Source organism: Drosophila eugracilis, unplaced genomic scaffold (genome assembly GCF_018153835.1).
Source record: "Drosophila eugracilis isolate 14026-0451.02 unplaced genomic scaffold, ASM1815383v1 contig_2154, whole genome shotgun sequence".
NCBI classification, from domain to species: Eukaryota; Metazoa; Arthropoda; class Insecta; order Diptera; family Drosophilidae; genus Drosophila; species Drosophila eugracilis.
In genome coordinates this window covers 4730665-4758615 of record NW_024573038.1, presented here as the reverse complement: position 1 = coordinate 4758615, position 27951 = coordinate 4730665, and the positions used below count along the sequence as shown (strand labels likewise).

The window sequence follows — 27951 nt, the reverse complement described above, 5'->3', positions numbered from 1 at the left end:
TCTTCAGTTACCATCTTTCATTGTGCGTGTGTTACTATTAGTGAAGTGTTTGGTAGGGTCAATTTTGAACCCCATCATAGTGGTACTGGACTCCAGGAGGATGCAGTGCATCATGGATTTTTTTCTTAGTACACTTTTTTTATTTTTAATTACGGTTGATGTTGGATATTTATGACGATGCATATTTTGACTAAAATGAACAACGGGCATGCAGGTAAGTGGCCAATTTATATTATTATATAAATGTATATATGTATGTTATTTACTATTATTTATTAAAATAGTAAATAAAAATATAAAGCAGCGATGCTCAACGCCTGTGCTCTGAGTGCTGATTTGTTTTTGTAAATGCTCGCAGAATTTGGCGAAATTACACTAACAATTTTTCGTATTCCTCTTTCCGCCTCATTCCGTCACAAACGCAATATAATTTGTTCTTGTTTCTTCCTGTTACATCTCCGAACACTTGCACTGTAATTCATTCCTTATACCTTCTGTTTGCAATTTAGACTTTATTTCCCATTTGGCGGGTCAGTAAAATAAGTGATGCATTTTTTTCTCTCAGTGCACAGCTGCAAATCAGCACAAAAGCGTGAACGTGTGCACGCTTTCTTGTATTTATGTGAGTGAATGCTCTGCCGTAAGACAAATTTCAGCACCCCTATAAGACTAATATTCCTTGAAGGTTTCTAATTCTAGGATAATATTTAGATCACATCCCATGGGCATTGCCTGAAACTACTTCCCAAGCTCTAGCTTAGTTCTTGGTCATTTCTCAGGTATTTCAGCCAAGATCAGATAAAATTCCAACACAACTTAACAACTTCCTTCCTCTGTGATCTATGTTTTTTATTTAGCTGCCTTCTTAAAAACAAAATAAAAATAATCCCCAGCTGGCAGATGCTTAATTCATTTTTTGGAAAGTGAAAATGCCAGAACCGAATCGGTTTCGGATGCCCAATTCCAAATCCGCTTTGGTTTCAGTCATTATCCGATTTAAAGATCAGTCGCCGCACAAAAAAGGAGACTCTCGAAAATGTTTATTTGTGTATCTCTTACACAATAATAAATTATAAAGATTTTTTTGGATGCTTTATGTGCTACCAAATTGGATGCCTTAGTTGCTTCCCCATTCTTTTGGCCGGATTTTTACGTGGGTGCCTGCTCTGCTCTTTTTTTTTTTGTCATATATATATACGACTATATGATATTGTCAAATCTGAAGTGGCAAATTCGACAAAGTGAAGGGAGAACTGTCTGGGAATGTGATCGACTTGATTGAGTCGAGTATTGAGCGCTCTCTAACCTGGTGACACGTGTCCCATGAGTTTTGGCCATAAATTTTTATATAGCTTCCGTGGCCGTAACAAAGCAAAAGCTTTTAATAGATTTTTTTTATTAGCTCTGCAAATTAAATAAAATTGCATGGCTGGGCAGAAATTGGCCAACATTTAACATTTACTTTGGTGCGTTTTTCGTTTTTCTCTTTTGCTTGAGAATTCTGCACAAGGTTATCAAACACACAAACACCAAGCGAAACAAAATTGAATGCAATTAAAGTTTGCATTGAAATCCGCCGAAAAATTGCTTCTCTTTAACAATTTTAATAACCGAATGCAATTTGCAGTTTCTGGTGTATGCTGGTATGGGTTTGTATCTGTGTTTAAGTTCTTAGCTGAACAAAGTGCAATAAAATTAAGCAGGGCACAGTTTAATGTTGTTAACTTAGAACTAAGCTTTCAGGCAAAACTGATTTAAAAAGAACGTACTGAAGGAGCTGAGATCGAGGTTGGTTCTGGGATTTATTTTAACGGTGAAATTAAAAGGAAAAGGAAATGAAAAAGGAAAACTAAAAGAAGCTTTAAGAACTACGTTTACTAGTCATTTTACTGCTCTAAAAATACTCTTAAAAATTTAACTTAAAAAAGGAACAATTTCATTAAGATAATATTTGAAATGCTTTTATAAATTAGTTAAAAATATGATAAAATATATTCATTTTCTTCCAGTAAAACTTCTTTCCTTAATTAAAAAGAATATTTTAAATCCGAGTCATTTTAAGACTTTTGTTCTACAAAAAAAAGAATTCATTTTCTCTCATTTTTTAAATATCGTTTTCTGCTTACTTTAATATTTTATTTTGTTAGTTTTAAATAATTATAGAATATTTATCTATATTTTTATTTGACTTATTTAAGTTATTTTACAAAGCTCAATTTTTTGTTATTATTTGTTTTTTTAACCAAAAAGGCCTTCATAATCTAGTCTTGTATCGAAAAAAGTCCACAAATTTTGTAATAATTTTAATCGCACCAAAAATGTTAAGCTGCTTTACGATCAAGCTTCGGCAATTTGGCAATACTGCACTTAGACCGAGATCAATATTTTTGTGAGCCAAATCAAAAGGAAACTCGACAAATCAGCCGCAAAAAAATGCAATTTTCAATGGACTACTTTAAGTAAATAAAATATAAATAAAATGTCGCGAAAATATGATTAATGATGGGGTTGGGAAAAATTTGCAATTGGCAAGTCGGACATAAAAACAAACTGAAATGGCAGAAAAGAAAATGAACAAAAAATGGAGACAAATACAGAAAAAAAAGCAAATTGTAAACACGTTTTCGAGCCATTGCGGTGATGCCGCCTTGCATTAATGGGCCAAGAGGCGTGGCACATTTTGGCGGCACAAAGACAGGCCGACAACTTGTCACGCACATTTTGTTGTTGCTGTTGTTGCTGTCTCTTAGCCTAGTTAACATGTTAACTTAAAGTTGCAACAACAAAACGAAAATAACAAACAAGCGTAGAAACATTTTTTTTTATTTTGGTGGGATAAATTTGTCATTTACCTGCTTGGGCGCATCCATTTTTGACCAGGCTAACGAAAGTGTGAGTGGGAGAGATGGTTTTTTTATCGAATTTCAATTAGTTTTATTTTCGGGTTTTCCTTATTTTCGTGTCTTCACTTGGGCTACTTTGGGTTTATATTTTTAGTTTTGAAGTTTATCAGAGTGTCACTTTTGGGTTTTTTCGATTTTTCGATTTTTAAAGTTCAATTTAAGTTTCACGTTTGATTTCGATATTCTCTAAAGTTCAATTTCAGTTTATCGTTCGTTTTCGTTATCGATCTCTCACTTTCAACGCAGAACAACGCAAATGCAACAATTTTGAATTGACAAATTTCAACTTGTTTTTAAGATTTGTCGCTTTTTCCGTTCCCCGCCACAACTTTGTTTCGAATTTAGGAAAATAGTTAGATTTTCGCATTCACTGCAAACTAGTTAGAAATTCGAAGCTTTTGGCGGTTGTTGGTAATTTTAACTTGGTCTGTAATTTTAACTTTAATTTTAACTCTAGCTCTGAAGGCGCGTGCACACTCCGTTGCGGCTGTGCTGAGACTAACTGCGACGTCGGCCGCCCGACGCTTCAAGTATTAAGAAAAAAACTACATTAAACATTGTTTGCTTTGGGGGCCTGCACACACTCACACACACTCATGCACACCTCCATGGAGAGCATAGCGACACTCGCACAGATACACACACTCTCAGTTTGGGGGGCTACAATTTGTTCGCTGCTCGGCTGATCTGAACTTTTGTGGTTAATGCCAAAAGTTGGCTTCTGCTGAAGTGGCCCGAAGATGCTGGCCCGAAGAAGCTGCCCGAGAAGTGGGGGTGGAAGTGGGGTCAGAAGTGGTCTAATGCTAGCGAAGGTACTATCAGTGCACTGACAAAAATTTGTATGCGGATTCTTCTTAATATAAATTCTTATTTTAATAAACCCAAATGTATCGAACCTTAGAGATTTTTATAGTAAAATAAATATTTTAAATAAATCTTTAATAGGAAGGTATTTCATTTTTAAAGAAATTTGTAATTCCTTAAACAATCATTAAGCTGTTATGTTCGTTGTAAACATTTACATTTAAACTTAAATAACTAAAATAACTTATATACCTTTATTTTCAACATTAATTTAGCAAGAAATGATTATCGCTTTCTGTTAGTTACAGAGACATTGTTTTTTTATACCTCTTTCATCCATAAGAAATCCATCATATCATCATCAACGTGTACCTGCACTTGAGCTTTGCTCTATCGCAGAATAAGATACAAAATCAAGGTCACACAAGCTTCCGTTTCTTTCAGAGCTGTTTTTATTCACTTTTTATAACCCAACTTTTGATGTTTTCTTTTTTATTCGAATTGCACTCAACGTTATGTAATGCAATTTTAATTGATCATCTTCCGCGCTGAGGGAGATTCCGATTCCGCCAACTTTATTGTTATTTGCGGCAAATTGTGAAATTGAGTAAACTTTTTTCCGAATCTTGCCATTCAGCACGTACACAAGAGATAGACAAAGATAGGGAAAGAGAGAGAGAGAGCGAGAGCGCTGTGCCGGCACACGACCTTGACACATATTTCGCCGCCGAAGTCAACGACCAACGAAGTTGGTTAGGAAAACTCGTTACTGTTGTGTTTGGTTTTTTTTGTCCAGGTGAGTCACGCGGAGAAAGAGAGGAGAAATTGTGACGGATTGAGAGAGTGTAAAAGAGATAGCAGAGCAAGTGGCTTTTTGAGCCATGAACTTGAATTCGATGGGCTCAGTGGGTTAACGAATTTGTCTAAACATAATAGTGAAGGTCGTGTCTATAAGGCAGGAGAAAAAAGATTGATCTGAGGCAAATAATGGTTATGACAAAAAGCAGAGTCTTGGAAATGACCTTCAAAAAGCATTAAATTTTCTAAATTGATTACATATCACAATTAGTGAGGTAATAATACTTCATCATAAGCTAAGTTGTAGAATATCTCTATGCAAATTAAAAGCTTTCCTGACCAAACCTTGTAATATCCGTAGCTAACTATCAACATTTAGTTTTAAATAATTGCTTGGCAAAATTACACAACTATCTGAAACATCCAAAAATCTATAAAAAGTTTTTGTTAAATATTATTTGTTTCTATAAAATTAACAATTTACACCAGAACGTGTTAAAAAACGTGACAGATAAGGAGGCTACCTAAGACCCATAAAAATAGTTAGTGTTTAACCATTAAGTGATTAACGGTTGTAAAAATAATTGCAGAAACTTGCAAGATTTAGATATAATCATAATATTTAAGAACCTTGTAGAAGCTAAGCAATCTAAGGGGGCGTGGTTGAATTATATATTTTATATAAACAAAGTTTATTTCATCAAGAAATATACCATTTCATCAGCCTCACAATAATTCAAATTTCCTCAGCTTGTCGCATTTGCGCTTAAAATCTGATAAATTTTTGGGAACTCCGGTATATAATAATAATATGCATATTTTATTTAACTGATTTCTATTTCGTTTGGCTTTGTTGGCGATGGTCAGTTTTGTTTTGTTTGCCAATGACGGGGCAAATTTTCCAGGCCAACAACTTGATACCACCAACTCTCTGGCTGGCTTAAACGGTTCGGTTAACATTCAGTTGCAAATTGCTGTTAATTTCAAGAAAAAATATTTACACCGCCAGACAATGGCGGCGAAATGAGAGGAATAAGTAGATCAAAGCTGGCCAAGAACCTTGGTAATGCGAAACGCCTGAAATGCAAATTAAAAACAATATTTTGCCTGCCTCTCTAGGCGAGGTCTGATCCCGGGAGGTGGTCTTTAGAGTTTTAGAGTCTTAGAGTCTAGAGAGACTTAGCCAAAGTCTCGGCGATCGCTTGACAAATGCCAAAAGAGCCTTGGCAGCGACTTACCAACTAAACAGCTCTTGGCCAGTTAAGCTGGCGATGACTTTAATTACAGTTATTCGCGCCAACGGTGTATGGTTTGACATTTGCATGGATGGCTTGGATTTATCCAGTCAGCAAACCAGCCAAACCAAACCAACCAACCAACCAACCAACCCAAGTGCAAAAGTCAAGATTTCCCGGGTGGGAGTTTGAAGTTAAGTCGCATGGCTTGCGCATGGCTTAGTACTCATTAGTATGAAAATATATGTTATAATTGCATTTGACTTACAGAAAACCAATCAACCCTTGAATAATCTTCGACACTTGCATGCAAAATTACTGCCATAAATCAGGTTTTTATGCTAAATGTTAAAATAAATCGCTGGGATATGCATTCTTTATTTTTTATTGAGCATTTAATAAGCCATAATATCAGTGTACTAAAAAGGTAAGCAAATATATGCTCACAGAAGGAGTAATAAATTATTTACAGGCAATAATTCATAACACATAACGCATACGCAATGTTGGTCTAAGGTTGCATGGAATATAACTAATACGCAGTGTGGCTTTATTATGGCTGTTAAATATGTCTTAAGTACTGTATATAAATTTAATTATTTTATGATATAAAAGATATATGTAGCATTTTTTAATGACTTTATTTAAAGACTAATACTCACCACTGATTACTTCTTAAAGAGTCCAATTTGCAATGCCATAACTTTTATAAATAACTCTCGGGAATTTTTATGACAACTCCTATTAATAATAGGTGTTAAATGAATTTGCCAAAAAAGCAGCCATGAGGTGCTATATCAATGTCGCATTGCTTATCGGTCGTTGAACTTATCTTTGAATTAGCATTTATTGTTGGCTAAAACCACACAGTTTTTGGCAAATCAATTGGTTACGCTCAACATGAGTAACTTAATAAGTAAGATATTAATAAATATAAACTGTCAGCCTGGCCAGCAAACTCAGCGACGTGCAGCTGTCAAAATTTTTGGTAGACTTGAAAGTCTGTATGGCGATCGGCGGAGAGGGGGAACTAACTCGTGCCTCGTTCAATTTTTCGGTAGCTCAATCAAATTATAAAAAAAAATATATAAAACTGACGGACAGCAGCAACAACAACAACAACAACAACAATAAGCTTTAACAAGCTTGCAAATTATTTACAATTTATATGCATACAATCTACAAGCTGGAAACTACGAAATATCTCTGCTGAGACCGGGCCAAGAAACCTTCAACTGCGGTTTAGCATTAGCTTTGATTTTGGCCAGATTTCTCTGTACTGCCCTTGCCACGGTTTGCTAAACGTTCTCTAAGGTTGCTGGGAAAGTTTTTTATTTTCGAAATGCCAATCGCAGGTCGAGGACCCAAGTCAAGGGCTTTTCATTTTTATTTCAAGCAAGGGCTTGGAAAATGCAAATGAAAGTAAATAAATTAATCAAATAAAATCGATTTTGTAGGCCACGGTCCTAAGGATAGTTGTACAATGTTTTTTTTCTTAAATTTACATAGACATTAAATGTATCAATAACGATCATTTATCAAGTAACTCTGCTTTTTAATCACAAATTTATAGGGTTAGTGTGTCACTAAGAATAAAATTAAGATGCCTGGTATAATTTAGTCATAAGTCAGATATAAACTATAACGAATTGCAAATTAGTTTAATTAAAACAACCAGCGGCTTAGTAACAAGTCTGTATGCAGTTAATGACAAGGTCTATATTAAATTTAGCTTTACATACTAAATATAATGACAGAAGGTTTATAAGAACACTTTCTAAAACTAATGTATGCAAACGAGAAGAAGTAAAGAAGCTTATTTTATGTATTAATGTTATTAAGGAGTTAAATTTATTAGAATAAATTTAAACAACTTTTCATTTATAAACCACATTTAACATAAGTTATATGCATGCAAAACAAGCAAGTTTTCTTTAATTAAAAAAGCTTGTAAAAATACCTTTAAAAACCTTCCCTAAGTAATGTTATTTTGAGAATTAAAAAACATGCATTTATTATTTTTTTACATTTTTAGAAGCTTAATAAAAATTAATCTTAAATATAATTTATTAAAATTCTTTGCATTTCAGTGCTTAGTAGTCACTTTCATGGAAACTAAAACATGTAATTAGTTTCCTATTAGTTTCTAAAATTAATTTAACCTTCAAGGCCTAAGTATTTAATTGCAAATATTTCTAATCTTAACAGAAGGCATAGTACAAAATAGTAAACATTTAGAAACAACTTTAAAAACGTCTATTTAGTACCCAAGATCAACGAGTTTCTTAGCCTCCCTTTAATTGAATTATTTTTTTGGTAAACACTTTTCCACTTTTTGGCAGCCAGCAGCTGCTGCACAGCAACTCGTTGCCATTAATGGTTAATTAAATGAAAAATTTGTTTTTATTATATCGAGACTTGTTACATTTTAAAGCGTTAAATGGCAAACATATATATGTATATATATTTTGAGCACTTATATTTCGCTGTTGTTATTAATTTTGGATTTGCCGCCTGGCTTCCTGCTCTTTGTTCGGGGTTACGTCCGTCCGGACTAATGGCCAATTTCAATTCTTTATAGACCATTAGGAGAGCACCCAGGCAGCCAGCCAGTCAGTCAGCCAGGCACAATCACAGAGCGGTAACAAGTATAACAACTCATTTAATGGCCATTACTCATCTGCGTATACTTGATATGGCCACGCTTCGCGACCTTGCCAAGTGGAGGCGGTGGCTAAAAACAGAAGAAGAAGAAAACCCATAACCAAACCAGATCCGGAGGGCTGGACACGCATCGCGGAACTGAAGTCGGAAATAAAGGCTTTGTCTTTGATTTATTACGAAATCTTCGCGCTAATTGCCCTCGAAATGTAATCCACTTCCCCTTTTTTCTAGACTTCCTAGTTTCAATTAGACTTCAATTGTGCAGCCAGGCCAGACGATCCATTAGTTGGTCACAGGGTCAGCGGTATTCTATATACTCGAATGAGTACAAGCATGTTCCCACGCCAACGCCAATTCGATTTTGACCAACTATTCGATTTTGCATTCATTAATGGGACAATCTCCGGTTCGGTTAAGTTATCTAATGAATGCGGTGGCGAAACCCCCTGTGCCTGGGATCATTTGGCTTATATAAATAAACATTAGAGGCAAGTTCAAGTTGATAATTGTCTAAAATAGAAATAAAAAAGTAAGGCCCGAGCCAGTTCGTGAGCACATCTGAACTGATGTTGGCTAACATCAGTCACCCACTACTACCCCATCTTTGGGTTCTTAATTCTCGACCTGTCAGCCAGATCTAGTCAATCAATTGGCTTATAGACATCGTTGCGTTGGCTGACTGGCTGACTGGCTGGCAATTTAGCTGACTTGGCCAAAAGGGTTAAGTGCGATGGCAAAATCGCAAATCATGGTAATTATGAACGGGCCATGGCACTTGCGAAATTAGTCGACTTGGCAAACGCTACGTGCATTAATTGTGCGGTCGGTCACATAAAAAGGGGGCCAAGTGGGGGGCGGGCATTCAGGGGGCGTTCAGCAGGTGGTAGGGTAACTGCAGCTGCGACCAGATGAGATTAAAGCTACACTGGACTGCATAGGTTAGGGTTTTAGAGAAAGTAAGCTAAGAGATTCTTAATCTTATTAGTTTTCCTTATCATTTCTAAAAGCTTTGATTTAACATTACTATATAGTAACTAGCAATAAATTTCATGTAAATATATTTATAAGTATCTAAACTCAACCCTGTTGACCAGTGTCTAATGCCTCAATTGCAAATTCGAATTTCAAATATGTGTCATTTACGGGCGCAACAATTTTTCTACATCTCCATACAAATGTACAAAAACTTTTTGCCGGATTTCTACATCTGCTGAGTTATGAATGCAAATGCTAATGCAACGGCTGGCTATAAATCCCCCGGCATAAATATATCCATATATATCTATATATATCCATCTGACTATCGATGTAGTGCATCGGCAACAGATGTGAAATAGAAAAAAAGGCACAAGAGAATCTACAAATTAGACACGATTTTTTTCAGCTGGCAAACACGATCCGAGTCTCATATATGCAAGGCAAACGGAATGACAACTTTTAGTTAGAATATAAAATATATATCTATATATGTGTATATATATATAGAGAGAGATAGCCATCTGTATGCATATCAGAGCGGTCGAGATGAGGCAGCATTTAATTAAGCTGCAGCAGGCAGCCGTAGGTGATAATCAGCGGTTTACCCTTTCTGCTAATTGGTCTTAAATTGCAGCCCACAAAATGCAGCGAATAGTTGATCTTTGCTGTTGGCCTTGTCTAGGGCGCACAGCTGTGCACATATTCTGGCCGAGATTTATGGCCATAGGTGACTATAGTCACCGCCGATCTGTCTGTCTATCTAGTTTTTCGAGCGGAACAGCTGGCAGCATTTATCGCCACTCAGAACTGTTTGACACGCCTCCTCTTGCCACCGCCACCCCCTAATCACAACGCCCCCTCTCCAACCACCCCTCCAACCAAATTATATATCAATCATTTGGATGCAATTGACCCTGGCAGTTGATCAGTTGGCAATTTTCCCACTCGGAATGCATTCGATTCCATTTGATTTTCATTTGTCCGTTGTTGTTTTTTTTTTCGGCCAATGACTTGGCACATCTGGCGCCATTAGCAAATTTATTCAAAATTTATTTATATAAACTCGTATAGATATCAAATATTTCAACTATGTTGACGACTGCCTTTGATTTTTATGTGGAATTCTCAGGCAAATTCTTTGGAAACTGCGATATACGCAAACCGCAAATAAAATTTGCAAAAAACAGCAATAAATTTAGTAAGAAAACGCAACTGGCGCCAGTTTTTTGTTTACAAATTGATACACTGCTATTTTCAGGGGGTGGGGTATGTAAGAAAATTCATTGAATTGGGTAAAAATATTATACATTTGTAAATAAATTAACCTGACATTGCTAAGATAGTTAACTATAAATGATAAATCATTATGTAATATTTTTGTGCGGCTTAAAGTTAAAGTAAAAAGCTCGAAATGTACCCTGAATTTGGAAAGATTTTTAGTCAATTTAAATTAAATTTATAAACTTTTAAAGCCATTGTGTTTAAAATAACTTTACATTATGATCGTCAATGGAATAAACTCAAGAATTATAACAATTTTTCAAAAATATATAAGTTTCTGCTGATGAAATGGTGAAGTTACAATGGGTTCTCTTTTAAAAATACCTTTTCCCCTACCCTTCATTATCATTTTATAGAGTATACAAACCACTTACCTTCAGCTGGCTTTATATTTTCTTCCTTGTCTTGCTTTATTTAAATTTTCCTGTTATTGCTGCGGTTGACTTTTGAGTCAAGCGTGACGCATTTGATGGCTGACTTTTGTTGTCTGCTTCTATATAAAATTGGTCAATGAACGCGTTTGTTTATGAAAATGATTTCAAGTTTGGTTTTAACGCCACTCTTTGTTAGATCAACTCCAGCAACTAAATAAAAAATCGCTCTTTTGTTTTATGCACTTTTTGAGTGTCTCCTGTGTGGGTTTCCTATTAAATTTGCGTTGCCTTTGTTCGATGGACTTAAAGAACAATTTGTTAAGAACACAAAACACACAACCGAGAATTGGTGAAGTTTCAAATTATATTTGATTTAACGGAGAGAGAAAAGTGTAAGACTCCCGAAGCCGGACAACGCCAACTGACAACTGTCAACCCAAAACAAACATTTAACGCCTCGAAGTTTTTTTTAAAAAAAAAGCCTCGACGCCGAGCAGACAGTACATCAATTTTTCATTTAATTTAAATTTAAATTCAGCTTAGGCTACTCGGGTTTTTCGTTTTTTGTTCAATTGCCGGGACAGGCGCAACGAATGCTCTTCGCCTTGCATTCCATTCATGGTGACGTGGCTTCGGTCTTTTGGGCTGCTCATTATCTCCGGGCCAGCTGCCAGGTCACGTAGTACACGAAAATAAGTTCTGGCCGGGACAAAAATCAATTTTACGTGCCAAAACTCATCGATTCCGATTCACAATGGGCGGATCGAGGGCCAGTGGGCGTGGCCCTGGCAACAATTAAAGTTCACTTAGGTAGCGCCATTTGTATGCCACTGAGCTGTGTTTGTTTCTCTTTTTTTTGTAAATTTAGTCAGAGCATGAGAAAGGTCGAAAAGTTCGTTGCCTAAGTCTTTTGGTTTTTGTCAGGTGTTTTCAGTTTTTTTTTTTTTTGAGTTTTTGCATTACCGGAAGCACTCGTCAAATGATGAGTAACTACGGCAGTGGAAGTGCTACTGTGGATCGTGACCAAGGGGGTTATAATCATATGATTGAATGGTGAATTATTTAAGGTACATTTTTGAAAATTTATTATGATTCGTTAAAGTCAGAAAATGTTTGTTGTGACTGAAATATGAATTTTTGACAAATGGTTTTTGTGTTTTCAAAAGCTTATACTTGTTAAAATTAATTGAGGTAGGTTGAGACTTAACTGGTAAAATGTGCATTCATCATAATGATATAATTTATCACGTTCCTTCATATTCATAATGATATTTTTAAAGGATAAAGAAATGAAATAGTTAACATTTAAAGTAGATTGAAATGCACTAAGGTGATGATTAAGAAGTTATTGCTTAATAAAGGTTTTCTATTTTAGGCCAAAATAAACTTCCTTTGTAGAGTCATGATTTTTTCTACAGAATTCCCCACAGAGTTCTTCTTACCAACAAAATGAGTTTACACAACCAACTTGAAGAGTGACTAATTTATATTTGGTGACTCACAGACCGCATTCAAATCCGAAACTTATTCAATCAGCATCAATCAACTTCTGTTCTAATTTGCCACTTGAAAGGAGCTGAGCAGAGATTATTGATAATTTGCCACTCCATTAATTACCAGCAAAAACTGAACAAAATCAATTTATTTAACTGCAAAATGCTTTTTTAGAATTATATAAACCAATTCGAGTGTTAGAGCTATGGCCTAGCTGATTACGTGCCCAGCATTTGAAATCGAATCAAGAAACTGGAAACCCCAAGTCAGCCAATGATCATTCATAAATTTCATTTTAACGATAGCGGAGCAGAGACAAACAGGAAATAAAAATTATAAATAATTAATTGAACTTTTATGCGAAACCTAACAGCAAACTCAAGACAAAATCGTAGCAAAAACAGTAGCCATAAACATAGACAGATGGCAGTTAATTTTATGTCATTGATAAGCAGAATATTATTCGATTTTAAGGCGTGATAAGATGGCCAGGGCTAGAATTCGAGCTCTGTAGACGAAAGCGAAATAAAACAAAATGCTTCCTGTAATGCTGACATTGAAGCTCTATTCAAAAATCTAGGTAATTGTGTCTGTCGCTGAGGCTTTAGCTGTCGTCGTAATTATGCTCGAAAATTATTGTTCACTTGAAATGGGTCTTTGGGGTTCTAGAGAACGAAAACAAAACTGTCCGAAGGTTTTTGCTCGGCTCATTTCATATTCTAAACTGTCAGCGCTGTCATTGCCTTTATTTAGTGCTCTTCTAAAAGACTCGAAACTAGATCTGGAAAGTATTTTCAAAATATTAATGGTTTTATTTAATATTTTTGTGTTTTTCAAAAGCAATGCGGAACCGGAGCTAACGGAGCTATAATCCATGGAGATATTCGCCTGGAGGAGCCACACGTCGCCCGAATCCCAGTCCCTGTTTAATTCATCGATTGCTGACAGGTTCCAACAAATGATGGCTAATTCAAAGTTCGCACAAATCAAACAGCCATCAATCATCAGCCGAGCACACGAACAAATTCGGTTATTTTGTCACAAAAAACAAAGCAATTTGCTAATTAATGGTTCTCTGTCGTCGAGTGGCAGAGTTCACGAATGTAAAACGCTCGGGGAAGGGGAAGGGGAAGCAGAAGCAGAAGATGAGGTGGAGCCGCAGGTGAATACGGGGCTTGACCCGGAAGTGACCCCCAGATACGCCCAAAAAACAGAGGGCTTATATCATAGTTTTTGTTACGAAATGGTTGGCGAATGGTTGGAAATGGAAGTTCAGAAAAAGAATATTCTGAATATGTAATTAAGCCATTCTCTATACCCTAAGGAGAACATTAAGGCCCTATTTTTAGTTTAGCTAAATATATATTTAATGCAATACCTTAATGGTTAAGAAAACTATTAGTTTTCTCAGTGATTTAGTTATTTTCTTCTTAATTTTAGTTTAAATAGTAAAGGGTTATAAAATATTGCGCAATTTCTGGAATTTTTAAGTACATTTTGGGGAAAGAATCTTCTTAAAACCAAAACAAAATATAAATTTATTTGATTTATTGTGGCCATAAATACATAAACCTCTTAGCCATAGTTAAATCAGCTTTATGAAATCCCATCTCATGATCAAAGCTCAAAGCTCAAAGATCCCATTGAATATTATTTAATGTTTTTATTTGTTTTTATACTTATTTGTTCTTGGATTAAGCATTGACTTATTACTAAATTTCATGAAGATTTATTTTCAGAAAGAAGCATATTATTATTGAAAGTCAAAGTAATGGGCATAAATTCATAAACCTCTTAGCCGTAGTCAAATAACTTTTATTAGATCTAGCCGCAAGTCTTCGCCCAAAGCCCACCATTTAAACATCTTATTGAATATTATTTCATGCTTTTTTGTATTTCTACGTATTTATTTGTTCTTGGATTGGTTTTGTTTTTTCCCCAATGTGTTGTACATTGTTCATTAATCGCTGCAAAGTGATGCTGGCATAAAATTGTTCTTTGTTGTTAATGATATTGTCAGTGGGGGCTGGTACCAAAAAAACACATTCATATGGTTAGCTATATACGAGTATATACATATATAGCATGTCATGGCAGCATCAGGTGTATTATTGATTCTTGCCCTGGGCTTTTGTTCAAATGGTTTATTGTTTTTATGGCACAATAAAAAACATTAAATAGCATTACGGTGGATATTCAATTGGCAACTCGTTTTTCCGCCTTCTTGGAAGAGGTCACTGGAGCGGATGAATGGACCATATGAGTTTAATGGCTGATGATGATGTTCCTGGGAATTCTGCGGGGAATTTTGCCTTTTCTCCATGGAATCTCTTTTGCGGTCTCTTAATCACAGAAATCATCTGACAGATTAATTTCATTAGTTCCTTTCATTGGCATTTATTTTTAGTCAATTATTGTGTTTGCCCGGCGGTGCTCATTAGACTTTATTTTTAGAACTCCGCGCAATAAGTACTCCGAAAATAAGTCTCTATTCAGAGTGAAGATTTGCCATTTATAAAATGTAAAGACATAATGGTAGCCAATTAGCTGGGCTTTGCCTGCCCACTTCCGCTTTTGGCCAATTCCATTATGCCGAAACGGATTCATCTGGCTGGCTAGAACATCAAGCCGGATCATCTGTTTGGGTCAAGTACTCGGCCTCAAAGTGCTGAAATTGTTTTAATTAAATTTATTGCCCGCACGGCGGCTCATTAAAAGTCATTGGCAGGCGTGAAGTGATTAATCGAGCTGCGAGATTCGGATGACAAAATTGATGACTTCTGAACGAGATTCAAACGTTCGATTGGGGAATCCGTGGGTGGTCCCCATCTTGTCGCATATATCACTTACTACTTTCGATTCTCAGTTCTGAATTCTGAGTGGAGTTCAACAAATGAGACCTACCGGGCGAATCAAGAACTATTGGTTACGGCAAAAAAACAAACTTACAACAGTTAGTTGGTCAATGGGTTATTATGATAATGAACTCAATTGCCGCTGCCCAGAGCTTTGTTGTAATTTGGTTGGCCTTGGGACATGGGCTAGAAGATTTCACAGCCAAAAGAGAGAATCAACGTCGCACACAAAGACCCCGGGAACGCGATTATTACGATGATTATCATTATCGCGGTGGCAGCAGAAGAAGCACACAGCTGGCCGGAGGTCAACGCGGTTGAGAAAATCAAGTTTACAAAAGCAGGCAATTACACGGCCACACAGAAAAATATTTCGATAATTTCTAAATTTTATTTTAGTTTTATTTGAAGAAAAAAATCTCCGAAATACATTAGAAAATTGAAGAACTTTTTTAATTCATTAGTAACAGTGGTGGTTCGACATAAATAATGTCGAAATAATTACAATGTCAGAATCGCATTTCATAATTTGCAGTTTTCCAGTGCATTTCCAAAGTTGGTTTCCCGCAGTAGCTGTGGCCAATAGTGATAAGAATCGTGTTGGCTAATTAAAAGCGACCACGAGGCGTATGAGTAATCGGCAGTCAGCCAGCCAGAGTGTGCCCAAAAGTGATTTATGTGTATTCACTTCTGATTTGAACTTCAGCCGAGCTCTTCAACCGAGTTCAAGTACACATGGCCAACAATTTGTATTTGGCCGAAGGCGAAACGCACAAGAAGCCAATTGCCCAAAAGCACTTGCCATTCCACCAAAATGTCCAGCCAACCGAAGCAGCTATACCCAGTCTATTTATAAGGTTATCAATCTGCTAGCTATTAAAATCTATATCGCTGTAAAAATTGAATTAACTTACATTAGTTTTTAAGATTTAAAAAGTCTTACCAACTTAGTTTCTTATTGCAAAAGTCTAGGACCTAGTTTTTGTAAAATAAACTTTAAGTTTATCCTGTCATTAGATAAACTTAACTTCATTAAAATATCAAATAAAATGATGAATAATAATAAACTGTTGAATAAATAACCACCAGCAAGAAATCCAATATCCCAGCAATGCCATTGGTGATCTACCCTTAATGATAGGGCATCATTTTGGCTACTGTACTTGTTCATTGATTGCGCTTCGGCCAGAAATCAATCAGCTAAGCAAACAGTAACAAAAGGCATTAGACCTGACCTTCCTCGGAATCGAAATTTTATGTGCGCGAACTTGAGACATTGGAAGTAATTACTGTCAAAGCGAAATCAGCAACGGAATTGAAAATCGCGACAAAGTGCCTCGAAAAAGTTTAACGACTCTCGCCAATTTCTGCCCACAATTGGGCTTAACGAGTGGAGCATTGGGTCGGTACATGGATTTACTTTGCAGAGATAAGCTGATCGGTCGGTAATTGGCACGTTTTTGGCTTAATTGTTGTACAGATAGCCCGGAGGCTTCGATCTGTACAAGATTTGGTTAATTAAAATCAGCACAGGCAACTGGAATTAAGCAAAGAATTTAGAGCTCTAAACTCGTAATTGTTCAGATCATTGGAAGGCATTGGATTTGGGTTTACATTGGTTATAAAGATAATCTCACACAAACCTCTCAACTGTATAATAAAGTTAAATGTTCTAGGTAAATTTCATCCTAATAGAAATTTATTGCAGAATAGTTATTTTTGACTTTTAAAAGAAAGAAATCATTTTCTTTAAGTTTACCGAAAACTGATTATCAAAGGGAAAATAAGTGAATAATTAAAAAGATTTATTTTCAATTTTGTTAGAATTTTAGTAATATGAAATGTTTCTTCCATTTAGTTGGTTTTGAACTTTAAACAAATTTTAAACGGATTGCGCCGATAACAAGCCAAACAAACGCTTTGGCATCATTGGTCATTAAAATAAATAATAACAAAATGGAATTGCTTCTTATATTACTTCTTGCAAGGTTTAAGTAAGGGAGTATAATTTTTTTTACCACATTTAAAGTTTAAAAACCGGGGAAAAACAAAAAAAAAACGATTTCCCAACATAAATTTTAGTCAAGTGTGACCATTTGGCAGTTCTTCGGAACACTACACACCTGCGACGCATTAGGGTTTTTTCAGGGAAAAGTAGCGGGCACACTTTACTTCACATTCGATACTATCTTTTTGTTTTCATTCAACGAATTCCCTGTAAACCTAACGAAAAAGGGTCAAAATTCAAGATAAATTTTGGGCTGAATTTCGGTTGAAGCAGATCTGGTTTGCCAAGCATAATGCCCGCGGTTGAGGAGACTCAAATAACTAAGTATCTATCAAAGGTAAGGCCCGTCCATGAGTCATCCTCCCATTCTCTGGGATTTCATGTTTTCCTTTCTTTTGCACGCAACGCAATTAACGATTATAATGGAATTAATTTTAGTATAAATATGTGGGTGCCACCAAGAAGGATGTGGTTGATGTGGTCACATCGTATCGCAGCCTGACCTACGACCTGCAGCGATTCGGTAAGAATCAGCTGATAAGAGCATCCCATCCATATATTATAATTAATTATTTACTTTTGCTTTTAGTATTCAACGATGGCAGCTCCAAGGAATTGTTCACCATCCAGGGCACTATTCCCGTGGTTTACAAAAGTAAATTCACTATATTATAAAACCCTATTGATAATGCATGATAATGAAAATGTATTCCCTTTTGCTATCATCAGATAACACCTACTACATTCCCATTTGTATATGGTTAATGGACACTCATCCGCAGAATGCACCCATGTGCTTTGTCAAGCCCACGCCCACCATGCAGATAAAGGTCTCCATGTATGTGGATCACAATGGAAAGGTCTATCTGCCCTATCTTCACGACTGGCAGCCGCACAGCTCCGACCTTCTGTCGCTCATTCAGGTGATGATCGTCACCTTTGGAGATCATCCGCCGGTGTACTCAAAGCCCAAGGAGCAAATCGCTGCGCCATATCCCACAAACTGTGAGTGAGGGTTTTTATTCTTGTCGAAAACCACATTGCTTGTACTTAACACAATTTAATTAGTAATATTTACTTCCTGAAATATTTATCATAATTCCAGCCTATATGCCTCAGCCAGGAGGTCCCGGTGGCAGCAATTCTTTTTTGCCTTATCCCACAGCTGGCGGAGCCGGTGGCAGCACCTTTCCGCCGTATCCAACCGGCTCCAATTTCGGCCCGTATCCACCGGCCGGCGCTGGTCCAGCTGGGCCATCCGGCTATCCGCCCTACATGAATTTTCCACAGCCAGCGGGCGGTGGCTATTCACCAGCAGCAGTATATGTAAGTCTTACATGTCTATTATTAAAAAACTTGTTACAATAAATATCTTTCCCTTTAGAACCCTTCTAATCCTAGCTCCACGGGAACTATTACCGAGGAACACATAAAAGCATCACTTATCAGCGCTGTGGAGGACAAGCTGCGTCGTCGCATCCAAGAGAAAGTCAATCAGTATCATGCCGAGATCGAGACGCTCAATCGCACCAAGCAGGAGCTGGTCGAGGGAAGTGCCAAGATCGATGCCATCATATCACGTCTTGAACGTGAACAGGTTGATCTGCAGAAGAATATCAGTGTTTTGAAAGACAAGGAACAGGAGCTGGAAAAAAGCATTGAAACACTGGAGAGCGCTGAGGCCATTGACCCTGACGAGGCGGTGACTACCACAGCGCCCCTATACCGACAGTAAGTTGTTACTTTGGGAGGCAGCTATACCTATTATTCGAAGGGTTTTCTGGGGCTTACATTCTTAGTATATATATATATCTTGTCTCAAATTATTTTAATTTTTAACCGCTTATTTTTCCATAGATTACTCAATGCCTATGCTGACGAGGCAGCCACCGAAGATGCCATCTATTACCTGGGTGAAGGGCTCCGTGGAGGCGTCATCGACCTGGAAACCTTCCTCAAGCATGTGCGCCAACTTTCCCGAAAACAGTTTATTCTGCGGGCCACCATGCAAAAGTGCCGACAAAAGGCCGGACTGGCCGGATAGAACAGTCATGATTTCAAATGTTGATTTCTTATTCGACGGAGTGTGTGCACGTGTAGACGATTTATATGTTAGGAGAATATATATTCGATATTGTTTTAAGCGCAAATTGAATCTTTGAAAATGAAATTACAATAAACCTTAATTAAAAGAAGGCTTCATTTACGTTCACGCCCACGATCACATCTGTAGTTTATTTCTATACGGAATGGTCTTTGCCTATTATATCTCATACGTAAATACCGACGGTTAAAAGCAGGAACACGATGCCAAATCCGAGAAATATTGATGCGCATAGACTGATCAGGAGTTCCTTGATCAAAGTGCTCTCTTTGGAACTTTTGCGGGACACCACAAAGATGAAGAACCAGGCGGTGAAGAAGGTACCGATGACCAGGAGCACAGTGGCGAGGTGGGGGAAAACGGCCGGGTTAACGGGCGAAACGTAGCGCTGCATCACGTCCATACTGTCAAATTATGGTATTAAAGTATATTAAAATATTCATTTAACACAATTGAGACACACTTACATTGTTTTTTAGCTTCTTGTTATTTTTTGTAGCAAATTGTACGTGGCCCGGCAGCTAGGGTTGCTCCTCTAGTAATCGGCATTGGTTGGCACCCATAATATCGATAGTAATATTAGAACTATCGATTTAGTAGGAAGAAAGAATTTAATCTTTATTAAGATAACGTGCGATGCATAATTTATTATTTAATTATTTTTTTTTTTTTTATGTTAATTTTTATTTACAAATAGCTGTGATGTTATTATGTATTGGTTCAGTTTTAAAATTACATCCCTTGAAAAGTAATAACCATTATTGTACAACTTTTTAGTTATTTATAGCTGCAAATTAAATTAATTAAAATTTCTGATGATATTACATGCCTACGCTTTAATAAGTTTTTATTTCGCATTACAGTTATAATATATTTTTTTATGATATATTTTTAGCGACTAGGTAATTTTTTTATTCGATAGTCACATAAGCCGATAGACCGATATTGCTGCTTCAATTGTCCTTCTCTTCTCAGATTTCCCATCACTGCCATCAACGTGCTCTCTTTTCTTTATATTACTTTTATCAATGCGCAAGAAAAATAAATCAAAGGGAAAGGAAAACAAAGACGCGCAATATGAGTGATGTGAGTGTTGGCCTTAATACTTGATTATTGACCCCATGTCATGTCCCGTTATCTGCAGCTTGAGGAGATGGACAGCGAAAGGCTGAATGAGCTAGAATCGATCCTATATGCCTCAATCCACTACAGCGATGGAACTGGCGAACACACTGCCGCGGATCAGCCTGCGATGGAGTCACCTACTGACCAGGATACCAAGAGCATGCCACCGCCAACACAACAGAAACATCAAAATCCTGGCCAGCGTTTTGTCAGCGGAACACGAGTAGTGAACAACAAAAATGCGGGTCATAAGCAGAGGCCACGCTATTGGGCAGAGGGAGCAGGCGCTGAGGGGCAGGTGATGCAGGCGGACAAACAGCAGGCGACCACAAACAAAACAATCCCAGGTGAGTGGCAATCAGTGGTGATAGTGGTGTAGTGTAAATATATAGTAAAGATTAACAAAAATTTCATTTCAATAATTTCCAATATTACGTGATTTTTATCGTGATGAATATATAATTTATATATATGTTTTGACATACGACAATTTTAGTTTATATTCCTATAATTATTCATAATTCCTATAATTATTGTTAAGTTATCTCTAGTACGTTATAGTCATAAACTAATTCTTTTTTTATGAAAAAAAAACTAAAAGAAACTTTATTTTAAAATGATATTAAAACGTAACATTTTTCAAAATTAAATTGCCCAAATATAATTATAACATAACAATAACATTGATAAAGCGATATTTATCACTAATTTTGTTGGTGAGATATTTGAGTTGCTTCAGGAAGATTTGTGGATCCCTGACCATAACCCCTGCCTAAACTAACTCCATTCAATGGGAATCAGCCTTGCTTTTGGACACTAAATTTTCAAAACCTGTTTCGTTGGTGTGCCTTCAAAATTCTCAATAATTTCCCAATGATGACCTGCGTTCTTATCCGATTCCTGAATCTAGGCAGGTGTGGCCTGCAAGTACTTAACAGGCGGTTGGGTAACTTCAACCATTGCACTTTGGCTCTGGCCACACTCAACCTGGTCTGCATTCTGTGCCTGCTCCATTACCAACTGGTTCGCCATGGTCGGGACTTGTACTTCTGGTGCGAGGAGCTGGATAAGAGGCTCATGGAATACATACTTTCCGGGATCGTACTTATGGCCACTGTGAGTGTGCTGGGATCCTGTGTGGATGGCTTTATTTTTTCCACCCTGATTCGTCGTAAAATGAGTCAGTACGATATGCCGCGGCAGCATTTTGAAGAACGTTACCGTAGGTTTGTGTTTATACGATTGGTCAGGAAATTGGAGCAGGCCCTCAAAGTGCAGACCAAGCTTTCTGAATTGGGCCAGAGGATTGTGATGCCAAACACAAACCTGTCCGAAGCTCAGCAACTAATAAGGGGTGCAATCGATGAGTTTCGCACTGCTGTGCGAATCCTACTGTGGCCTAATCGATCTGATCTGTTGGCGGAAGCCTTTGTCCTCTTTCACATTAGCGAATCACAATTATCGGATCTAGCACTCGAAGGTTACAAGCTAAACGACGTAAAGGGGGAAGACATGTCCAACGCCCGTTTAAGCCATATGCTAAACCCACCATGGTATTAAAAATTGTACCCAAAATTAAAAAACTGCTTTCGTAATTGGTTTAAGGGCTTGCAATGATAAGCGAACAGTGTAGTTGAGCCTTTTTAAAAAGGACTTCTATTTGGTTACCAAAAAGAAATCATTATAAACTCCTTATATATTGAATCTAAAACACGATAAGTATAAAGAATTTTACTGTACCTTTAAGAAAATGAATTTGTTAATTAGAGAATATTTATTGGTTATATTAAAGATTTTGAAAAACGGAAACTAAATTATTTTGTGCTTTTAGATGATGAACCTTTAGCCCCGGTACCACCAAAGGATATTGAAAGACCAAACGATAAAAGCCCATCGGTGACACAAAAAAAAGAAATACCTAACCAACCAAAACCAGTAAAGCAGTCTTTAGTACTTCAGCAAAATCAACAGCTAAAAGAGCAGCAAATTCATGAACCCAACCATCAGGAGCTTAAGAAGCAGCAAAATTCACAACAGAGACAGCAACAAAATCAGAAGCCAAAGCAGCAACAAAATCCGAAGCAGTCGCCAGTAGTACAAAAACCAAAACCGCAGGCTACCACACCCACCAAAGTCAACTATGAAGCCTACGAAGAAGAACGTTTGGACCAGAGGCTCCTTGTTGCTATCCCACCGAATTGTTCACCCAAAAGGGAGAGTAAACCGCATCAAAAGGGGCAGCAGCAACAGCAAAACAAACAGCAGAAGAAGAAACAACAGAACAAACAACAGCAGCATCAAGGACCTGGACCTTTTGGCAAGGCCAATCGCAAGTTGGAGCTGATGCAGCGGCTAGAAGGCAAAAAACAGAAATCTAAGCAAGCACAGTTGAATAAAAAGCAACGAAAGGGTCAATCTTCACCGATTGACTTTGTCGATCTTGCAGAGAGCAGCCTATCCTCCAACGACGATGTGGTGCACGTCCCTTTGCCCCCAGAACCTATCATCGATTTGGATACAAGCGATGGAGAGCATACTACTACACCATCTGAACTGTTTTACGAGGAGAATGCTATGGATGCTTCGGACATGAGGATTGGTTCGACTTGTACCTCTGAACCGGAGGCGACGGCAGTCGTAACTGGCAGTATCACACCATCTATGCATTCGCCTTGCTGTTCCGTTATGTCCAGTGATGACTTTATAGTACAGAAGGATACCAGCCGCTTTTTGGCAGAACGTGAAGATGCCAATGATGATGATCTCCTTGTGCTGACAGAAAAGGCGATAAGGGAAACAATCGGTCAAGAAGGCCAAGATAAAGAGGCTTTGGAAGAAACACCTCAAGATCATGAACGAAATCCCACTGTTGATTCGTCCTCGGAATACGAATTTGTGCCACCTTCGCGTCTGGAGCAGATTAAGCAGAACTTTCGTGTGGATGAACAGCAATTTCGGGCTTTAGACGTTTACGAGAGTGAATCTGATCTCACTGAGAGCGGCATCTACTCGAAAGCCAAGAGCAAGGTCGTACCAACTATCATACGCAGCATAGACTCTCCATCAGACTGCTCGTCAGTGGAGGTTGTGGAGGCTAGCGTGCAAAAGACTAAGCGTCTGCGCAAACGCTCCTGTTCAACTAACAATCACAGTCAGTCGGACGCAAACAACGAGGATGGAGTGGATGATACAGACAGTGACGATGGAGTTCATTCTACTGGAGTTCCTGGTATATCCCGTGGCATGGCAGTAGAGCGATGCAAGCGTAAAATCCGCAGAATCAGCGCTAGACAAAACTCGGATGAAATGCCGAAGAAGGCTTCACGCATCCAAAAGCAAAGGGTTTCTGCGAGTCAGGAAGGTAGTTCTGAGCCCACTTCCGAGGACGAACTGCCCAGTGCTAGGGATATTGCTGAACGATTGCTTAATCAGAAGGAAAGGCAAGATAGAGATCAGTTACAAGAAACTACTGCTGATGCTGTGAACAGCGTGTCTTTAGATTCCGAAGCAGATTGCCAAGCAGAAGCAGAACCCCACGATTCAATATCAGATCGCTTAACGGCGGTATTTGAGCGCATTGATGCCCAAGCCCGAAAATCTGTGGATGAAGAACAAATGGATGCCAGTGGATACTTATCTGATGAAGAAGATTCCCTAGATAAAACCGCAGATACAACGGTACGATCGGAGGAGGATGTAGAGGTCTCCCATGAACTTGAAGAGGCGGATCTGGATAAAAACGATGTAGAAGTGACGATGGAGGACCCGGCTATCAAAGTGGAACACAACTTGTCGACTCTAAATGACGACAGTCTGCCCAAGAGTGGGGAACTCATTGGCTGGAACGAGGAGATGTGCCGCTTTTACAACGACAGCTGGAATGGAGAAAACTTCTCTGTGCATAAGCTGCAAAAAAGAATGAATGGTGAGTACTAAAACTGAGATGGAAATGAGGTGTGCATTTATTAAACCATTGTTATCGTAGGACATCGCCAAGACTGGAGGCTCAACAATGCAGATAGATATCCGGTAGTAAGACCCCGCTCCCACTCCAAGTGCACGAACTGCTTTGAGATGGGTCACGTGCGGTCCAAGTGCCCGCGTCCCCGTAAGCCACTCGTTTGCGCTATATGCGGCACCGTGGGGCATGCCGAACCTCGCTGTCCCAATGCTATATGTTTTGGGGTAGGTCATGAATATAGCATAGCCAAATATTAATATCTATATTAATTTTTAATAAATCATTTTTTATACGTTTTTAGTGCGGGTCAAAGCAGGCGATTTACGTGCAACAGTGCAACAAGTGCTCCTTTCACAGCCGCCTGGTATGCCAGTTGTGTAAGATGAGGGGTCACGGCCAGGATCACTGCCCAGATAAATGGCGACGCTATCACTCTACGGTAAAAATAAATTTAAATTCCATATAGCAAACAAAAAAAATATTATATTTGGTTATCGGCAGACTCGATCCAACGTGGAACTGGATAGCAGGGTGCATTACAGGAACGTACAGTGCAGCTACTGCGCCGGACGACATCTTTTCGAGAATTGCCGACAACGGCTTGGTGACTTTCGTGCCAATAACTATACTAGCCATATTGTGTCGCATCAAAAGATTTACCAGAATCGGGGTGGACCCATAGGATACCTTGGTGATTTGTCCAGTTTCTTTACCATCGAAACTCCCTTTCACTTTAAATGGGATAGTCCGAATATGCCCAAAAATAGTTACTATTCAAAGTTTCTTATCCATGTAAACTTGGCTACATCACAACCAATCAAAAGGAAGTCAACTACTGCTTTGGCGGAAATTCCAAAGAAGTTTTTTACCAATGACTATGTGCCCAATGCCCAAGTTAAGGCAGCTCAAGGGGACGCCTCCACCGAGGCGTCTAGGAAATCGCTTACGAAGCCAAATAAGCAGCCTGTTGTGCAAGAAATTGTTGATTTGGAACCAAAAGAGATACAGCCGAAGGAGAAGCAACCTGATAAACCTCTGCTAAATGAGAAGGAACCTAGAGAAGATATATCTAAAGAGGTGCAAGTTGATAACAAGAAACCTACAGACCCGCCTAATAAGGAAGATTCGTCGGTTTCCATTCAGGGTGAAGAGATCACTTCCAATTTTCATACCTCATTCGAGACCGACAATACGAAGCCGGCAGTGACACCCCATGAGATAGACTCGGATTCGAATTACAGTTTTTCTGAACACTTTGATGTGCCCAGCTCGACAACAAGTGAGAAACCTCAGCAAAACAATTCCCTGTCTAATCTGCCCGATGTTATACCCCTAAGTTCAACTTTGGATGACGAGTTTGAACTCTCCTCCAACGTTCAGGGAATTTCCATGTGTATCAACTCCAGCAACGGTGGCCGTCGTAGTGACAAGGATCCTCAGCCGGACTCCAGTGATGACCTTCCCGATATGCCAAGTGAGGGCAAGATTATCATGGCGCGCGACCAATCCGAGTACCTTTTCAGTCCCGAGGGCTGGGATTTCCTGGCAACGGCCGCCAAACAGTGCCAAGTAACTGTACGCATGGACTTCAAGGAATATGGGTATGTGCTGGTCATTTATGGCTTAAAAAAGAACCAGGAAGAACTGCAATTAAAACTGTTGCATAGAAACCAGGAGGTTAAGCGCAAGAGCATTGAGTTCCAGAGCCAGAAACCACCAAAACGGATCGATGTGCTTATCCGCTTTATGCGAGATGGGATCAATAGTCTAAGCAGCAATCTGGGCAAAGCCAAGAACCACTATATGCGCATCAAGGAGCTAGAGGCGTTGAATACAAGAAATGGCTTTAAAATGGCAGAAAAAAGGCGTCGAAATCTTAATATGATATTAGTTGGCCAGGCGGGACTAGTAAATGGCAAGTCCCATCTTGATCAGTTGCTGGTTTTGTTGCGTCGCCTAATCGATGACTTCTCGCCGGATGATAACGCCACGCCAGAAATGCGCAACGAAATAGAGGAGCATTGGCGCATGATTTTCACCGCCTATCCACATCCGAATTACGATTCTTTACTTACCAGCTATGCGCGTCTGGGTCAGAAGAATCGTCTGCCCTCGATGCACATTGACCCCTTGCTTCTGGGATTGCAGCCAACGAAAACCCAGAGCCAGCCTCAGTCACCAACTAAACGGCCCCCTTCGCCAACTCCTTCACCGCCGGAATGGCAGCATATGGCTCCTCCACCACCTCCGAAAATGTTGAAGAAAAAACAGCGTCAGGGTCAGGGGCAACAGCAACAGCAACAACAGGCGCAGCAGCAACAGAATCAACAACAGCAGCATCAGCTACGTGTGCAACAGCAACAACAAAACCAACAGCAACGGTTGCAACAACAACAACAAAATCAACAACAGCAGAATCAGCAGCGTTTGCAACAGCAACGACTGCAACAGCAGCAGAACCAGCATCGTTTGCAACAAAACCAACAGGAACGCTTACAGCAACAGCAGCAGAACCAGCATCGTTTTCAACAAAACCAACAGGAACGCTTACAGCAACAGCAGCAGAACCAGCATCGTTTGCAACAAAACCAACAGGAACGCTTACAGCAACAGCATCAGAATCAGCAACGATTGTCACAGCAACAGCAAAACAATCAGCGGTTGCAACACCAGAGACAACAGCAGCAACGTACGCATCAGCAAAATCAGCAGCAAAGTCTGCAACAGCAGCAACAAAACAACCAGCAACAGCAATTTCGACGTCCTCAGATCAAACAGATGCCCTTTAACAATCCCGAGCAACGATCCCGAGCCGATCTGCAGCTGCGCCAGGCTCTCAATCCGGAGTGCGCCCGCTTGCTGTCTGAGATGGACAACGAACGTGGTAGCATCAACAAGGACGCGAACAAACCGTCCATGTTTTGGTCACGCGAATCGCTGAAGTACCTCGACGATCTTTTCAAGATGACCTCCAATGTGGACACCGTGCATCGCCTCAACCGGGTGCTTGAGCGATCACAGCGTGGTCAGCTGTCGCACAACGACTACCGTGCCGTTATTCGACTGCACTCTCTATTGTGCAACTGATGGTTGGCCACGGCCTTTGGGGTTTTTCATAGGGGGGTCACTTTCGTTTTGTTTAACAAATGCCAACAGATTTCACAATGGGTATCTGAAAGATATTACCCAAAAACCGAATAAATACATTACTGACTATTTTCAAAATAGACCAACTCTATCATTTTATTTAATGTTGGAATGCTTTCCAAACATTTCTGTGGAGATCTAGATGTATTGGTGTACTTAGGATTGAAGTTTAATTTTTGATTTCAAGCTCAAATTGAATAAATTCTTCAAAACAAATTCT

The 27951-nt window shown here is 38.6% G+C and overlaps 5 protein-coding genes and 1 long non-coding RNA gene across 7 annotated transcripts in view; 4 read left to right on the top strand and 2 right to left on the bottom strand.

The window, feature by feature from the left end:
- The window catches only part of LOC108114508 (dual specificity protein kinase splA), a 29339-nt gene extending 18070 nt beyond the window's left edge, over positions 1–11269 (bottom strand). The window contains exon 1 of one of the 2 annotated variants that reach the window (XM_017225530.1): positions 11038–11269. Coding sequence is in view for 1 of the 2 variants with exons in the window: in XM_017225528.1 (XP_017081017.1) it covers positions 2853–2870 (18 nt within the window). In the remaining variant the exon portion in view is untranslated. Of the gene's footprint in view, positions 1–2852; positions 3385–11037 lie in introns of those variants that run through there. The other variant, XM_017225528.1, reaches the window with a different exon arrangement.
- On the top strand, positions 8–13949 carry LOC108114510. The gene is made up of 2 exons (XR_001772754.2): positions 8–214; positions 13372–13949. It is a non-coding gene; the product is annotated as an uncharacterized LOC108114510 (long non-coding RNA).
- Positions 13950–17534: 3585 nt separating this feature from the next.
- On the top strand, positions 17535–19615 carry LOC108114192 (tumor susceptibility gene 101 protein). The gene is made up of 7 exons (XM_017225003.1): positions 17535–17731; positions 17833–17917; positions 17984–18049; positions 18124–18399; positions 18500–18720; positions 18779–19125; positions 19252–19615. The coding sequence occupies exons 1-7, from the start codon at positions 17687–17689 to the stop codon at positions 19436–19438; spliced, it is 1227 nt and encodes a 408-aa protein (XP_017080492.1). The 5' UTR covers positions 17535–17686; the 3' UTR covers positions 19439–19615.
- On the bottom strand, positions 19597–20069 carry LOC108114193 (transmembrane protein 258). The gene is made up of 2 exons (XM_017225004.1): positions 19966–20069; positions 19597–19902 (listed from the first exon to the last, which is right to left on the bottom strand). The coding sequence occupies exon 2, from the start codon at positions 19899–19901 to the stop codon at positions 19665–19667; it is 237 nt and encodes a 78-aa protein (XP_017080493.1). The 5' UTR covers position 19902; positions 19966–20069; the 3' UTR covers positions 19597–19664.
- A 330-nt stretch (positions 20070–20399) lies between these two features.
- On the top strand, positions 20400–27811 carry LOC108114186. The gene is made up of 6 exons (XM_017224995.2): positions 20400–20584; positions 20643–20970; positions 22455–24548; positions 24609–24808; positions 24886–25023; positions 25086–27811. Exons 1-6 carry the CDS (start codon positions 20576–20578, stop codon positions 27669–27671), a joined length of 5355 nt encoding a protein of 1784 aa, XP_017080484.1. The 5' UTR covers positions 20400–20575; the 3' UTR covers positions 27672–27811.
- On the top strand, positions 20977–22432 carry LOC108114191. The gene has a single exon (XM_017225002.1). The coding sequence runs from the start codon at positions 21497–21499 to the stop codon at positions 22181–22183; it is 687 nt and encodes a 228-aa protein (XP_017080491.1). The 5' UTR covers positions 20977–21496; the 3' UTR covers positions 22184–22432.
- Positions 27812–27951: the final 140 nt, after the last annotated feature.

Bases quoted from the DNA above. Each gene is read 5' to 3' on its own strand.
- LOC108114192 (XM_017225003.1), top strand. From the start codon at position 17,687: ATGCCCGCGGTTGAGGAGACTCAAATAACTAAGTATCTATCAAAG. The intron at 17,918-17,983 runs GTAAGAATCAGC...TTTTGCTTTTAG, and splicing joins CTACGACCTGCAGCGATTCG to TATTCAACGATGGCAGCTCC. The intron at 18,050-18,123 runs GTAAATTCACTA...TGCTATCATCAG, and splicing joins TATTCCCGTGGTTTACAAAA to ATAACACCTACTACATTCCC.
- LOC108114193 (XM_017225004.1), bottom strand. From the start codon at position 19,901: ATGGACGTGATGCAGCGCTACGTTTCGCCCGTTAACCCGGCCGTTTTC.
- LOC108114186 (XM_017224995.2), top strand. The intron at 20,971-22,454 runs GTGAGTGGCAAT...TTGTGCTTTTAG, and splicing joins CACAAACAAAACAATCCCAG to ATGATGAACCTTTAGCCCCG. The intron at 24,549-24,608 runs GTGAGTACTAAA...TTGTTATCGTAG, and splicing joins GCTGCAAAAAAGAATGAATG to GACATCGCCAAGACTGGAGG.
- LOC108114191 (XM_017225002.1), top strand. From the start codon at position 21,497: ATGATGACCTGCGTTCTTATCCGATTCCTGAATCTAGGCAGGTGTGGC.